This window comes from Rhinatrema bivittatum, chromosome 2 (assembly GCF_901001135.1).
Source record: "Rhinatrema bivittatum chromosome 2, aRhiBiv1.1, whole genome shotgun sequence".
In the NCBI taxonomy this organism is placed as follows: Eukaryota; Metazoa; Chordata; class Amphibia; order Gymnophiona; family Rhinatrematidae; genus Rhinatrema; species Rhinatrema bivittatum.
This window is the reverse complement of record NC_042616.1, coordinates 822,948,794-822,966,438: the sequence shown is the minus strand read 5'-3', so window position 1 is coordinate 822,966,438 and position 17,645 is coordinate 822,948,794. Positions and strand designations below refer to the sequence as shown.

General features: G+C 44.3%; 1 protein-coding gene across 1 annotated transcript in view; it reads left to right on the top strand.

Moving 5' to 3' along the window:
• WDR97 (WD repeat domain 97) overlaps nucleotides 1-17,645 on the top strand; it is a 378,285-nt gene that overhangs the window by 245,379 nt on the left and 115,261 nt on the right. The window contains exons 18-19 of the mRNA XM_029587226.1: nucleotides 1,624-1,683; nucleotides 16,666-16,992. Coding sequence (XP_029443086.1) covers nucleotides 1,624-1,683; nucleotides 16,666-16,992 — 387 coding nt within the window. The remainder of the gene's footprint in view (nucleotides 1-1,623; nucleotides 1,684-16,665; nucleotides 16,993-17,645) is intronic.

Below are 17,645 nucleotides of genomic sequence, written 5' to 3'. Positions count from 1 at the left end.
TATCATAATTAACCTAAAAGCAATTAGTTAAGATCAAATCTAAAAATGTATATGATCTTAAAACTATTGGCTACTACTCAAAACATAAAGTAATGGTTAAAACAAAAAACAGTTAACAAATTCATCACTTAACTCTTCAAGCAAACGAGCTGTCATCAAACTGCAAGAAACAGTAAAATCCTAACATTAAATCACTCTAAGATTGGCTTGAATAAGCCTCACTAAAAAGCCATGTTTTGAGGTCTCTCTTAAGCTGTTTAAAGTTAGACTCTAGCCTGATTGGTGTCGGGAGCAAATTCCATATTTTAGGCCCTGCTAATGACAGAGCTCTGTGCAACCAGCCCACTCATTCAAGTGGGCTGATTGCACGGATGGTAAAGTTAATAAACCTTTGTTGGCGGAACGCAGGTTCTTTGGCTTTGTCTTTAGCAAATGTGGGTAAAATCATTGAGGAGGAAAATAAATAATGCAGCATACAAAATGGAAGTCATTAGACTGACCTCAGCTAGAGCATTTGGGGCAGGTTTACAGGCCATATCTCCAAATCAATATAGAGAGGGTGGAGGTAGGCCATAAGAAGGCAGAGGTTGTATCATAAAGTCTATGAGAAGAGAAACTATGTACATCCTAAGGGAGAGGAGAGAGGGGGGACCCACAACAGAGACATTCGAATATCTCAGAAGTATGGACCATGCAAAAGAGGCAAGCTCAGCATTTCAGCCTGGTAGTTTGCACCTGCTTTGATGGGCATCCAAATAAACTGAAACTCGATTTTACTGGAGCTGTGCATCCTCGTGCCTTCCAGCTGCTTGGATTTTGCAACTAGGGTCTTCTGGAATCTGGTATATGCGCACCCCAAGTCTGGCCACTAGATAATAATCTTTTGTAAAGCCTGCTACTATATCATTTTATATTGTGAACCGTTATTTATATTCATTGTAAAGCTATTTGCTATGTTATGTTACACTGTGAACCGAGGTGATGTTTTGCTACGTGCCCCGGTATATAAAAATTCTTTAAATAAAATAAATAAATAAATCATCCCTGTATGATGGATGAGGTGCCCTTCCTCCAGCAGTTAGGAATGTGCTCTTCACAGTATTCCTGGCCTGAGGAGAAAAGGCCATTCTCCGAATCACACCCAGGTGCCCTGCATGGCAGTGCCACCCAGTCACTGGAAAGAAGTTAGTTCTATGTTTTAGGTTTTTTTTGGGTGAGGGGAATTTGTAACTGTACACCATTTGAACTAAAGGTCAACAAATGTAAAGTGCAGTTATCCATCTAAATGTCTTTGGATATTGACCCTGCAGTATTTAATATTTTCTATTTATTGTTTTATGCCTGTCTAGAGTCTAGGCAGCATGTCACATTTTTGAATTAAATCAAAATTAGACTCTGTAGTAGTATGAAGAGACATTTCTGTACAGAAAAGTTGGTAGCTGCAGGAAAGAGCGTTTCAGTGCAGATGGTGATTTCTAGAAAGCTCGGGGACAAGCACAGAGAGAAAATGTTTGGGTAAAGCTGTAGACCAGATAGTATCTGGATTTAAAGCTATTACTTTTAAATGCTATTGCATCTGGATTTAAAGTATTTACTTTTAATGCTATTACTTTCTGTTTGTAGAGGCTGGAAAAGAAAAAGAAACCCAAAAAGATAGAGGAAGACAGCGAAGCTATAGAGAAGGTACCAAAAGTTGACCATTTCACAAAATATTTCAGGCATTAAAGTGGCAAAATATCTTAGTATTGCCATATCCCCTTTAATGATCCCACATCTAACAATTGTACATTTTTCATAGCTGAATTTTAAAAAAGGTTTAGTCAAGTTTCTGGAGGAGAGGTCCATAATTACTAGCCAAGTACTTCTGGCTTCTGGGAGCAACCCAGAATAGTGTTTGTCTTCTTATTGCAATGCCCCATTGACTGCTTACCTCACAGGGCATTCCTGGGTCTGGGACCAACCTGGCAGGAGCCTCACTAGGGCTGACTCCATTGGTCTTCACGTTCTTGGCGCTTGGTGCCTTCACCTGGGGAAGAAGGTGTCAGTGGTTGAGATTTCCCTCCCTTCATCCCAGGAAAACAAATGGGGCTGTGAACAAGGCTGGCAGTATGTACAAATATATACAGGTTTATTAGACTATACATTTCTACATGACTATGTACATGGCTAATAGGATGTCAAGCAGCATACTTATCTACTCGTGGTTAGTAGTCTCAGGCCACACAACTATATACATTTCTACATGACTATGTACATGGCTAATAGGATGTCAAGCATCACACGTATCTACTCGTGGTTAGTAGTCTCAGGCCACACAACTATATACATTTCTACATGACTATGTACATGGCTAATAGGATGTCAAGCATCAGACGTATCTACTCGTGGTTAGTAGTCTCAGGCCACACAACTATATACATTTCTACATGACTATGTACATGGCTAATAGGATGTCAAGCAGCACACGTATCTACTCGTGGTTAGTAGTCTCAGGCCACACAACTATATACATTTCTACATGACTATGTACATGGCTAATAGGATGTCAAGCATCACACGTATCTACTCGTGGTTAGTAGTCTCAGGCCACACAACTATATACATTTCTACATGACTATGTACATGGCTAATGGGATGTCAAGCAGCACACTTATCTACTCGTGGTTAGTAGTCTCAGTCTACACAACTATATACATTTCTACATGACTATGTACATGGCTAATAGGATGTCAAGCATCACACTTATCTACTCGTGGTTAGTAGTCTCAGGCCACACAACTATATACATTTCTACATGACTATGTACATGGCTAATAGGATGTCAAGCATCACACGTATCTACTCGTGGTTAGTAGTCTCAGGCCACACAACTATATACATTTCTACATGACTATGTACATGGCTAATAGGATGTCAAGCATCACACTTATCTACTCGTGGTTAGTAGTCTCAGGCCACACAACTATATACATTTCTACATGACTATGTACATGGCTAATAGGATGTCAAGCATCACACTTATCTACTCGTGGTTAGTAGTCTCAGGCCACACAACTATATACATTTCTACATGACTATGTACATGGCTAATAGGATGTCAAGCATCACACGTATCTACTTGTGGTTAGTAGTCTCAGGCTACACAACTATATACATTTCTACATGACTATGTACATGGCTAATAGGATGTCAAGCATCACACGTATCTACTCGTGGTTAGTAGTCTCAGTCCACACAACTATATACATTTCTACATGACTATGTACATGGCTAATAGGATGTCAAGCATCACACGTATCTACTCGTGGTTAGTAGTCTCAGGCCACACAACTATATACATTTCTACATGACTATGTACATGGCTAATAGGATGTCAAGCAGCACACGTATCTACTTGTGGTTAGTAGTCTCAGTCTACACAACTACATACATTTCTACATGACTATGTACATGGCTAATATGATGTCAAGCATCACACGTATCTACTTGTGGTTAGTAGTCTCAGGCTACACAACTACATACATTTCTACATGACTATGTACATGGCTAATAGGATGTCAAGCATCACACGTATCTACTCGTGGTTAGTAGTCTCAGTCTACACAACTACATACATTTCTACATGACTATGTACATGGCTAATAGGATGTCAAGCATCACACTTATCTACTCGTGGTTAGTAGTCTCAGGCTACACAACTATATACATTTCTACATGACTATGTACATGGCTAATAGGATGTCAAGCATCACACGTATCTACTCGTGGTTAGTAGTCTCAGTCTACACAACTACATACATTTCTACATGACTATGTACATGGCTAATAGGATGTCAAGCATCACACTTATCTACTCGTGGTTAGTAGTCTCAGGCTACACAACTATATACATTTCTACATGACTATGTACATGGCTAATAGGATGTCAAGCATCACACGTATCTACTCGTGGTTAGTAGTCTCAGGCCACACAACTATATACATTTCTACATGACTATGTACATGGCTAATGGGATGTCAAGCATCACACGTATCTACTCGTGGTTAGTAGTCTCAGTCTACACAACTACATACATTTCTACATGACTATGTACATGGCTAATAGGATGTCAAGCATCACACTTATCTACTCGTGGTTAGTAGTCTCAGGCTACACAACTATATACATTTCTACATGACTATGTACATGGCTAATAGGATGTCAAGCATCACACGTATCTACTCGTGGTTAGTAGTCTCAGTCTACACAACTACATACATTTCTACATGACTATGTACATGGCTAATAGGATGTCAAGCATCACACGTATCTACTCGTGGTTAGTAGTCTCAGGCCACACAACTATATACATTTCTACATGACTATGTACATGGCTAATAGGATGTCAAGCATCACACTTATCTACTCGTGGTTAGTAGTCTCAGGCCACACAACTATATACATTTCTACATGACTATGTACATGGCTAATGGGATGTCAAGCAGCACACTTATCTACTCGTGGTTAGTAGTCTCAGTCTACACAACTATATACATTTCTACATGACTATGTACATGGCTAATAGGATGTCAAGCAGCACACTTATCTACTCGTGGTTAGTAGTCTCAGGCCACACAACTATATACATTTCTACATGACTATGTACATGGCTAATAGGATGTCAAGCAGCACACTTATCTACTCGTGGTTAGTAGTCTCAGGCCACACAACTATATACATTTCTACATGACTATGTACATGGCTAATAGGATGTCAAGCAGCACACATATCTACTTGTGGTTAGTAGTCTCAGGCCACACAACTATATACATTTCTACATGACTATGTACATGGCTAATAGGATGTCAAGCAGCACACGTATCTACTTGTGGTTAGTAGTCTCAGGCCACACAACTATATACATTTCTACATGACTATGTACATGGCTAATAGGATGTCAAGCAGCACACTTATCTACTCGTGGTTAGTAGTCTCAGGCCACACAACTATATACATTTCTACATGACTATGTACATGGCTAATAGGATGTCAAGCAGCACACATATCTACTTGTGGTTAGTAGTCTCAGGCCACACAACTATATACATTTCTACATGACTATGTACATGGCTAATAGGATGTCAAGCAGCACACGTATCTACTTGTGGTTAGTAGTCTCAGGCCACACAACTATATACATTTCTACATGACTACCATATGTACATGGCTAATGGGATGTCAAGCATCACACTTATCTACTTGTGGTTAGTAGTCTCAGGCCACACAACTATATACATTTCTACATGACTATGTACATGGCTAATGGGATGTCAAGCATCACACTTATCTACTTGTGGTTAGTAGTCTCAGGCCACACAACTATATACATTTCTACTTGACTATGTACATGGCTAATAGGATGTCAAGCAGCACACGTATCTACTTGTGGTTAGTAGTCTCAGGCCACACAACTATATACATTTCTACATGACTACCATATGTACATGGCTAATGGGATGTCAAGCATCACACTTATCTACTTGTGGTTAGTAGTCTCAGGCCACACAACTATATACATTTCTACATGACTATGTACATGGCTAATGGGATGTCAAGCATCACACTTATCTACTTGTGGTTAGTAGTCTCAGGCCACACAACTATATACATTTCTACTTGACTATGTACATGGCTAATAGGATGTCAAGCATCACACTTATCTACTTGTGGTTAGTAGTCTCAGGCCACACAACTATATACATTTCTACATGACTATGTACATGGCTAATAGGATGTCAAGCATCACACTTATCTACTCATGGTTAGTAGTCTCAGGCTACACAACTATATACATTTCTACAAGGTAGCAAGAACATTTAATATTTGGCAATTTGGGGTTGTTGGCCACCACAGTATACCACCCTGTAGAGTAGAAGGGACCTCTTGCGTTCCCGTTTACTCAAGCATTATTATTATCATCCCCCTTTTATCCCAAGTCTCACCCATATGAACAGATGCAATTGTGTTGATGGGCAGTGTTGGCCTGGGAGTTGGGGTCTTCTCTATCTAAACTGTCTCCTTCCACTCCACTAAATGTTCTGTGACTATGCTGGGATCCACGCCCTCCTGGGGGACCAGACTTTGCCTCCTGATTTCTCAGCAGAAGTTCAGGGGGCTGTGATATGCAAATCCCCTACCTGAATCTATGACTTATCTATTCAATAGTCAGTCAAGCACCTTCACAGAAAGGGGTATTTTCGGTTTCCTGGGCTGGTGGCTCAAGTTATATAAGTGCATTGTTCTCTTTTTTTCTCTGCTGCAGTTCACTTAAATGGTTGCATGCTCAAACCTGCATTTCTTGTGAACGAGGGTTTCACTCTTCCCCACTTACATTTCTTGTTGTCATCAACAAGACACCAATCTCTTGCATGTACCTCCCCTTCAGACCAAAGTCTCAAGGCATTCCTTCATTACTTTTGGGTAATAGGCAGTCACCTGTTTGTGTGCTGCTGTCAGGGGGACATTCACCCAGTTTCCAGGACTATCATAAGTGAACCTTATTGTGGGCTTCACAGTCCTACCTGTCCTTCTGGGCTCTCGGGGTGGCAGTGGAACCAATTCCTCAGCCTCTGTAATTTCTGATTCTCTCTGGGGGTGAATCTCATCTGTGGGAACTCTCTTGTTCCAGGTTGTCCATCCCTCTCTCGCCATTTGTACCACCCTCAATCCTATCATTACTCTGGAAGGCGTCTGGGATCTCCCTGTCCTGGGTTTCCTTTCCCGGGAACTGTCTTACTAAGTCCCCACCTTGTGCCTGTTGATTAGGTGACAGTCTCTCCAATGTGGCTCCCAGGTGAAACTCATGTGTCCCCCACCTGATTCTCCTTCTGAATCCTCACTTTCATATCTACTATGTCTGTCTTCCAGGGATACTCATGGGTCCCTACCTGTTCCTGATGGGGATTCCTGTCAAATTCCAAATGAGGTTGGGTCTCAGCTCTTACTGTTCCCCTTCTTCTTGAGACTCTTCTAGGGGAAATGCCAGCTGTCCAATAGGCAGGAGATGGTTTCTGTGTACTGTTTTTATGGGTCCTTCACCCTGCTCTTACCTTACCCAGTAAACAGACAGGTTGTTCAGTTTTTCCTCAATGACATAGGGGATAGACCTCCACCTATTATCAATTTTATGTCTCCCAATCAATCCCCAGTTCTCTAAGAGTACTCTGTCCCCTGCCATCAAGTCAATCTGCCTCATTTTCTGGTCGTACTGGTGCTTGTTTCTCTGCCTCAGTTTGTAGGCAGACTCCACAGCCAACCTATAGGTGTTGCGTCCGTCGGTCATAGATGGCTTTGACCTCTGTGCCTCACCTTTCTCTCTGCTCTCCTCGCTAGCCTTGGGAAGATGGCTACCGCCGGGTCTGCATGCTGCTCTCTCCGGCGTCTCCAGAACGGCTATGGCAAGGCTATCCACCATGTTTCTCCTGAGGACCTCCTAGGGCGCGCGCGCGCGCATGCCACCAACGTCTTTATCCACGTCATGGTTGGAACCTCGGGGGCGTCCCCCTCAGGTGATGTCACGCCATCCGGGTATTTAGCCTGCCCTTCGTTTGCTAACAACTTGAGTTAGCAAGGATTGGATTTGCCTCCGGTCTGAGCTACTCTGCCGCTTCCGTGCTGCCGCTGGAAGCTCTCTCTGCCCTTCGGGGTAATTCTTCACTAACCTGGGTACTTGCTCCTCGGGGGCCCTTTGCTTTCTTTCAGGTGCCTATCTGGGATCAGGTACTCGCTCCTCGAGGACCTGCTCTCCCTGCCGTAATGCCCGCTATACAACTACTTCTGCCTGCTGGGATCTCCATCTATACAGCTAGCAATTTAGTAAGTAATCTAACCTCTGTCAGTCTGTCTCATCTACAGTTCAGCACTGGGAACCTGCATCCGGATCTCCCTATACCACCATGTGCTGCTATCATCTACTATAGTGAGACGGGTCTCCTCTGCCGAGGGTCCCTGGACTGCTTCTACTGGATCACCTCATTACTGCCACCACAGGTGGTATCATCTAGCTGTATAATAAAGACAAAGCTTCTGTGTTTGCATGTCGCGAGTCTAGCCTAGTACTGCGGTTCCTCACGGGGCTCCTTCCCGTGGGAGTGGCCATCTCCGCAGTACCCAAGAATCCACTCAAATACCTCAAAACCATAACAATAGGCTGCCCCCAACTGTTCTTTTAGCCTCTTCACATAGCTTTGAAAATTCTGAGGCAATGACCCATCTAATGAAACCCCAAAACACAGATTAATTTGCAACTGGGCCTCTCACCCAAACATCAGAAAATAGGGTGAAAACTCTGATGCATCATTATATGTGCAGTTTTAAGCATGCACCAAATAGCTCACATACTGGCTCAAGTTCCTCTTTTGAGCTGCCTTCAATGTCCCCAAATGTTTAGAAGTGTCCTGTTAAGTTTCTCAGGCTGGGGGTCTCCCTAAGGATGATAGGGAGAGATGTGTGACTTCCTAACTCCAGCCACATGCAATATCTCTTTAATGAGGCTGCTTTCAAAATCCCTCACCTGGTCAGAGTGTATCCAGGCTGGGAGTCCATAGTTCACAGAGAATTTCTCCCATAATACATAAGAATATAAGAAATTGCCATGCTGAGTCAGACCAAGGGTCCATCAAGCCCAGCATCCTGTTTCCAACAGAGGCCAAACCAGTCCACAAGAACCTGGCAAGTACCCAAACACTAAGAAGATCCCATGCTACTGATGCAATTAATAGCAGTGGCTATTCCCTTATGTTCTTATGACTAGTAATGTTTAACTTCTCTGCTGCTCTGTGCAGTAGGGTCTTTCTTTTTATACGACTAGTACATTGTCTACAATGTTTTTCAATGTCTTGTGCTTGTTTACGCCAATGGAATCTGTCCTTCACCAGTTGTAGGACCCTCTCTGCCCCCATATGCCCCATGTCATCATGGAGAGATTGAAGCAGAGTTCTTGGGAATTTTGTTCAGGACGTCCCAAATTGGTATCTTTCCTTTCTCTGCACAGTAACTTGTTCTGCACAAATAGACGATCCCCCTCTCTGATTAGCAACCGAGTGTCTGGGTGGCTCTGCTGGACTGCTTGTGCCCCCAGATTTCTCTCCTTCACCCTGAGCACATCACCAATTAAGGGATCAGTCTGTTGTGCTTGTTGAATGTCCTGGAAAGTCAATCTTGCCATATTAGTGGAGACCTAAGACACAACATCACAGTAGACAGGGGAAATGCTGTTAGGAGAGATCCCCAAGCTGTCTGCAGCACGACATAGGTTCTCAGTGTCACCTCCACTCCCATTCCCTGCCTGGTTCCACACTGCTGCCACTCCAGTCTCTGCCAAACTGTACCAGTCCTCCTGGGTAGTGTCACTCCTCTGGGGCTGCTGGGATAGTGCAGCCGTGTCCCTGTTTGCACTTCCAGGTCGGTACTGCATACTGAATTTGTAAAGAGATAATGCTGCCAAGCACTGGTGCCCAGTTGCATCCAATTTTGCAGTTGATAAAACATAGGCAATCTTTGAACTTGTCCACAACCGCCCACTTAAAGGCTAAGAACTCCAGTTTATGAGCAGGGTAGTTTCTCTCAGTTTTACTCAGACTGCGGCTTGCATAGGCCACAGGTTTTAGTCCTTCTGGATGTGGCTGATATAAAACTGCCCCTAAGCCCTCCAGGCAAGCATGTATGTAGTGCTCTACACTCTTTGCACATCCCACATCCCACTCAGACCATGAGAACACGCTAGCACATTGTGCTAATTTTTGCTGTAGTCTGGCCTTCCAAAATGGGGGAATTGGAGCGTCCCCGAACCGGAAAGCACTTGGGTTAATAGTCTAGGTACACCTCCCTTTACGTTTCACTCTCTGCACAGCCTCCACGTGGCTCACTGTGGCCATTCTGATCTCTAGGGGTAACTGGACAGAGTGGTTAGACTCATTCTTCAGCCTAACAAACACTTTCTCTGTCCATCCCCCATCTAGAATTAGTACACCGTTCTGTACCGGTAACTCTGCACGCAATCGGTCCTCTGCTGTGTGAAAAGGTGGCATTGGCCTTCAAGCGGTTATTTAAGTCCTTCACACTCCCTGGGGGTATTTCAATAGGGGTTGTGCTCCTTTGCCATATCTCCCCCATTAAATCCAGCACCTCATTTCTGTGCTGTCCCCATGGGTAGGGATGGCAGTCCTAGCTGCCTGTGCCAATTGGCCAAACTTGTGCGGATATGTACCTAATAGTATTGGGATGTGGGTTCCAAACGGGGAATCTGGACACACCAGCATCAAAGCTTCTAGCTGCTGGGCTCTCCCAGTAAGGTGTTGGGGAAACTCCACTGTCACCACTATATTTCCCTCATAGGGACAACGATCCTCCAAGCAATTATTTTCTCAAAGTTAGATTCCCTAACGCTATCCTACTAGGTCTCCCTTCCTCCTACACCAAACCGCTCCAAATGGTACAAAACACAGCAGCCCGTTTACTAACAAACACCAGGAAAAGAGACCATATTTCCCCAATTCTAAAAGACCTTCATTGGTTACCAATTCACTTCAGAATCATCTACAAATCCATCTCCTTGATATACAAAATCATCCATCAACACACCACAATTGACCTACAATTTCCTCTCCGCTTACACAACTCCACAAGACCTACCAGAGACGCATACAGAGGATCCCTCCATGTACCTCCTACTAAAACCACTAGTCACAGTACCTTAAGAGATCGAGCCCTCTCCACAGCTGGCCCACTGTTATGGAACTCCATCCCTCCCGATCTCAGACAGGAGCCTTGCCTCCTAACCTTTAGAAAAAGACTCAAGACTTGGCTGTTTATGCAAACTTTCCCGAACTTAACTTAATGCGCCTCGCCATCAACATATCCAACACAGCAGCTGTACCTCTTCTCCTTGTATATAATTTAGTCTCTGCTAAACTATCTTTATTTCCTCTGATCCCAGTTCAATAGTCCTTGTTAATTGTAACTGCTTTCTTCGACACTTTATTTCTGTTTTTTTATGTATTTATTGCACCCCTGTTTATTTGTAAACCAGCATGATGTGATCATTTCATGAATGCCGGTATATAAAAACCTTAAATACATAAATAAACAAATGGTTATGTATGCCCTTCAGCTACAATCTCTTCAATGGTTGGAGTGGGATGTGTGACAACCTGGCATCATAGAAGCTCTGGTGTACAAGGAAGACTTGGGATCCACAATCCAATAAGGCCTGGGTGGCCACACCTTCAATTCAGATTGGAACAGTTGTTTTGGGCCCCACTAACCCATCTGGCATAGGATCTCCTGCCCAATTGGATGGGTTCTGGGGTGGCTGAGAACTCCCAGGTCATCTCCTTCTCTGGATCCTCCATAGCTCCTCTGATTTTGGGAGATCCTCACTCCTCCCCATGTGGCCAGGGGGAACCTATATTCTCTCTTATAGTGCCCTGGCTTCCCACACCTGTGACACACACCAGAATGCTTAGTGTTTCTTCCTGATGCGAATCCATTGTTTCTGGATTGTCTGGGCAGTTCTTCCCCCCTCTAGTTTCTCTGGGGGGGAGCAACCCTAATAGGAGATTTGAGTCTGGTCCGAAGGGCCTCCACCTTGACTCCAGCTCATGGATTCTAAACTGGTACTCCTCTGGGGTTGAGGTGGGTTCTTGGTGCCCTCTCCCACTCTTTTGTTCCCATGGATTCTGAACCATAGCAGGGGTATTTGGATGAACCTGGAGGGTCTTAACCTCTGGTAGGGATGTGAATCGTTTTTTGACGATTTAAAATATCGTCCGATATATTTTAAATCGTCAAAAATCGTTAGAGGCGATATTTAATAGGAATTCCCCCGATTTATCGTCAAAAATCGTAAATCGGGGGAAGGGGGAGGGGAAGGGGGAGGGCGGGAAAACCGGCACACTAAAACATCCCCTAAAACCCACCCCGACCCTTTAAAATAAATCCCCCACCCTCCCGAACCCCCCCCCCAAATGCCTTAAATTACCTGGGGTCCAGTGGGGGGGGGGTCCCGGTGTGATCCTTTACTCTCGGGCCTCCGGTGCGTTGTAGAAATGGCGCCGGCGCTACCTTTGCCCTGTCATATGACAGGGCAAAGGTAGCGCCGGCGCCATTTTGTTTTTGTCCCCCGACGTCAGGAGCGTAGGAGATCGCTCCCGGACCCCCGCTGGACCCCCAGGGACTTTTGGCCAGCTTGGGGGGGGCCTCCTGACCCGTATGGCCGGCGCCATTTTGTACGGCAAAACGATTCGAGTGCAGGAGGTCGCTCCCGGACCCCCGCTGGACTTTTGGCAAGTCTTGTGGGGGTCAGGAGGCCCCCCCAAGCTGGCCAAAAGTCCCTGGGGGTCCAGCGGGGGTCCGGGAGCGATCTCCTACTCTCCTGAAGTCGGGGGACAAAAAACAAAATGGCGCCGGCGCTACCTTTGCCCTGTCATATGACAGGGCAAAGGTAGTGCCGGCGCCATTTCTACAATGCACCGGAGGCCCAAGAGTAAAAGATCACACCGGGACCCCCCCTCTGGACCCCAGGTAATTTAAGGCATTTTGGGGGGGTTCGGGAGGGTGGGGGATTTATTTTAAAGGGTCGGGGTGGGTTTTAGGGATGTTTTAGTGTGCCGGTTTTCCCACCCTCCCCCGATTTACGATTTACACGATATTTAAAAAACAAAACCGCGACGATCCGATTCCCTCCCCCAGCCGAAATCAATCGTTAAGACGATCGATCACACGATTCACATCTCTAACCTCTGGTACTATTATCTCTTCCAATTTGAGGTGGGTCCCTCTCTCTGTTAGGGTGACTTAGAGAGCTCCTCATATCCTCTCAGTCTTCCTCTTCTTTCATCCCCCTCTTCACAACAGCAAAGGGAGGAGGGCTCCTCGTCTTTTCTGCTAATCCATTTTTCATCACAGTCACATCTGAATATAAGCACCCCCCCCCCCTCCTTCCTCACAGCTTTAAGTGGGACACGCTCTAGACAGGATGCATATTGAGAGAGCTTTTCACCAGGCCTCTGCATGGTAGTTTTGGGGTGGATAAAGCAATCCTCTTTGTCTTCTGTACTACCATAAATCCAGTGGTCAAATTCCTCCTCTCCTGGTGGGTTTGTCTCAACCCCTGAGAATACTCTCAACCTCTGTATGGGCTGGTATCATAATGTGGCTGCAGGCACTTCTCTAACACCTTCCCCATGGTACCACTCAGTGTGTCAGGGGAATAGGCTGGCTGTCCTGCCTGGAATAGAATCCCTGCTACATCATGCAGAGTTTTTCCTTCACTTGTTACTCCCCATAGTGACTAAGGGAACAGATACCTCTTCTTCCAGCAAAACTGTAAGGGGTGATATGTTAGGATCTAAATCCATAGAGCAAGTACAGAAAACTTTCACATTCCCCTGTGCATCATCATAAAATCTCCCCCTTTACCGTTACTTGTCCCAACACCTGGAGTTTGTTTAGGGCCTGCTCAATGGTGTCCTCAGGGACACCATTCACCAATATAGTCCATGACAAGTTAACCCCTTCACTTCTTAGCATCCATTTTTCCCAATCTGCAAGTCATGTTCACAGTATAAAAAAATTAAAATTAAGCAAATTCATCCCAGCAGTGCCTCCAAAAAAATGTATGTAATGCCCGCTTGACTGCTTACCTCGCGGGGCTTTCCTGGGTCCAGGACCGAACTGTCGGGAGCCCCCCTAAAACAGACTCCATAGGTCTTCACGTTCTTGGCACCTGGTGCCTCCAGCTGGGGAAGAAGGTGTTAGTGGGTGAGATTTCCCTCCTTTCACCCCAGGAATACAAATGGGGTGATGAACAAGGCTGTACAAATATATAAAGGTTTATTAGACTATAAGAGTATATATATGTCTACATGACTATGTACACTGTTAATAGGATGTCAGGCTGTACACTTATCTACTCATGGTTAGTAGTCTCAACCTACACAACTATATACATTTCTACATGACTATGTACACTGTTAATAGGATGTCAGGCTGTACACTTATCTACTCATGGTTAGTAGTCTCAACCTACACAACTATATACATTTCTACATGACTATGTACACTGTTAATAGGATGTCAAGCAGCACACTTATCTACTCATGGTTAGTAGTCTCAACCTACACAACTATATACATTTCTACATGACTATGTACACTGTTAATAGGATGTCAGGCTGTACACTTATCTACTCATGGTTAGTAGTCTCAACCTACACAACTATATACATTTCTACAAGGTAGGAAGAACATTTAATATTTGACAATTTAGGGTTGCTGGCCTTCACAGTACTACCCTAGAGTAGAAGGGGACTCTTGTGTTCCCACTTACTCAAGTATTATTATTATTATCCTCCCCCTTTTATGCCAAATCTCACCCATGTGAGCGGATGCAATTGGGCTGGTGGGCAGTGTTGGCCTGGGGGGTGGGGTCTGCTTAATCTAAACCATTTCCTTCCACTCTGCTGAAAGGTCCGTGCCTAACGCTGGGGTCCACAGCCTCCTGGGGGACCCAACTCCACCTCCCAGTCTGTTGCTGGGGTTCAAGCCCTCCTGGGGGACCCAATTCTGCCTTCTGAACTGCAGCTGCGCTCCACACCCTCCTGGGGGACCTGACTCCATCTCCTGGTTTGCTGATGGGGTCCATGTCCTCCTGGAGGATCCAACTCTGCCTCCTGATCTGCTGCTGGGGGCCTTGTCCTCTTGGGAGACCCAACTCCACTTTCCAGACTGCTACTAAGGTCCCCTTGCTCAGTGGCAGATCTGCCACTGGGGTCCCCTCACTTGGGGGGGGGGGGGAAACCACTCCACCTCCAGGCCTGCTGCTGTCCTTCAGTTCTCCTCCCTCGGTACAAAGGTTTTCACTGGCTTAGGTTTACAACTCCATTAGGCTCATGGTTGTTTTAACATTCAGTGATTCTAGCCCTCTACAGTCTCGGCTTTTAGCTCTGCTAAGCTCATGGCCATCATATGTTATTAGCCAGCCAGGATAAGTCACCTTCTCTCATCCTGACTTTTGCTTTCTCTGTTGTCTGACCATGTATGGGTCTACTGTCAACCAAAAGGACAAGACCCAGGTAAGACCATAGAGAGAGACTATGTGCACACCTCTCTATCCTGCCTAGCCATCCCCCTGTTGTCTGGGATCTCGGTACCCACATGTCTGAATATCTTTGTTAGTCAGGGTGAGAATTTCTTTGCTTTCTAGGACTGTTTTCTGGTACATTTCTCTCATAAATTCCTTTCCTAGTCAGAGTTCTGTTATTTCGATTGGATCCTCTGATTTTTTAGTGATATTTCCTACAAAATTACTTACAGAAGTTCAGGGAACTGTGATATGCAAATCCCCTACCTGAATCTGTTACTCATCTATTCAATGGTCAGTTAAGCACCTTCACAGTAAGCAGTATTTTAGGTTTCCTGGGCTGGTGACTCAAGTTACATAATTGCATTGTTCTCTTTTGTTTTCCTCTGCTTCAGTTCACTTAGGGGGTCATTTATCAAAATGCGGTAAGGCATTTTCGCATGTGTGAATTGCATTGTTCTCTTTTGTTTTCCTCTGCTTCAGTTCACTTAGGGGGTCATTTATCAAAATGCGGTAAGGCATTTTCGCATGTGTGAATTGCATTGTTCTCTTTTGTTTTCCTCTGCTTCAGTTCACCTAGGGGGTCATTTATCAAAATGCGGTAAGGCATTTTTGCATGTATTAAGGGCTTATCGCATGTGAAAACATCTTTAACGCATGCGATAGCACCATATTGTATGGTGTGATGCAAATTTGAAAAGGAGGAGGAGTGGGCTGTGTTTGCCTGATTGTGTTATGGGGTGGTAAGGTTTTATCACATTGTCTCCTACAAGGCCTGTTTTAGTTGGGGGTGGGGAGAGAGAGAGAGAGACTAGCCATAGTGTCCTCTCCCTAGATAGGTATTTGTATCCCTATGGTAGGCCCACCTAGTAACTCGAGGTGAGGTTTAGGTATTAGTGTAGGGGGTTAGGGGCCACTTTGACATTCAACATGAGATGTACGAACAGAACAGAGGTCTCTTGTGAAGATTTGATGGCCTTCGGAGTGAGGAAACTCACCCTAGGTGGAAAGAACATTGCACAAATCTCATCTTTGGGTGAGTTTCCTCACTCCGAAGGCCATCAAATCTTCACAAGAGACCTCTGTTCTGTTCGTACGTCTCACGTTGAATGTCAAAGTGGCCCCTAACCCCCTACACTAACACCTAAACCTCACCTCGAGTTACTAGGTGAGCCTACCATAGGGATACAAATACCTATCTAGGGAGAGGACACCATGGCTAGTCTGTCTGTCCATCCATTTAAAATGGTCTGTCCCCCCCCCCCGTCCCCTCCCCCGTTGAATGCAGGAAATACAACAGGTCTGGCATGTATCACAAAGTTTGAAAATGTTATCACAATTTGTGCTAACTTAGCTCTTCACATAGGTAATTAGCACAAATTGTGGTAAACTGTATAGCATAAAATGCACCCCTCTTGCTATCGCATGCGATACTTACCGCATTTTGATAAATCCATGCCTTAAGTGGTTGCATGCTCATTCCTCTGTCTCTTGTGAGCAGGGATTTCATTATGTTTTTATCATCAAATCAATCTGTTGAGCAGGAGGAAAGCCAGCTAGAAGAGGAAGAATATGTGCAATCAGAATTGGAAGAGATCCAACTAGAGGAAGAAAAAATGCAACCAGAGGATCAAATAAAAATACAACCAGGTAAAAAGGAGGAGATCCAATTTGCCCAGCCCAAAGAGATCCAGCTTGCCAAGCAAGAAGAGATCAAAGTTACCGAGAAAGAGGAGCTCCAGCTTGCCGAAGAAGAGATCCAGCTTGCCGAAGAAGACGAGCTAAAAATCATTGAACAAGTAGAGCGAGAACTAGCCAAGGAAGAACAGATCCAACTTGTTGAGACTGAAGAGGACATAGAATCCAAAGAGGTATAGTAAGTCAGCTCTGAGTGTGTTTATCTGTTGCTGTGTTTCACTATCTGCACTTATGTGAATGAGCCTGCTGCTCTTTATGGGAGTGTGTATAACTATGAGTGTGTCTGTTACAGTATGCTTAGGGACCTTTGTTTTCAGTTTTTTCCACTGATTTTTTCATTATAACATTGAAATTCCCAGGAAAATTAAAATAAAAATGAAGGTCCCTAAGTATGCTTCAATTTCTCTAGATCCAGTTTGTGTCTGTTTATTTTATTTTTTTATTTAAAAGTTTTTATATGCTGTGAATTGGGCAGGAACCTGACTGTCTAGGTGGTTTACAATACAGCATACATAATTAACATAGCAATCAATCGAATTCACAATATACATCACAATTACGGCGTTGGCCAATACCTACAAAAATATGTCTGTTTACTTTGAAACCGCAGATGTTATCAAAAGTTGCTTTGTACTAGAAAAGTATATGGTCGATGAACTGATTTTGTAAGCATTGGTAAAAAGATAAGTTTTTAGAGATTTTTAAAATTCTTTTGTATTTGCTGTTAGTCGAATTTCTTCAGGAATGGAGTTCCAAAAAACTGGGCCTGCTTGCGTGTTAGTGCTAAACTTGCTATTTTTACTGATGGGACTTCAAGAATGCAGTT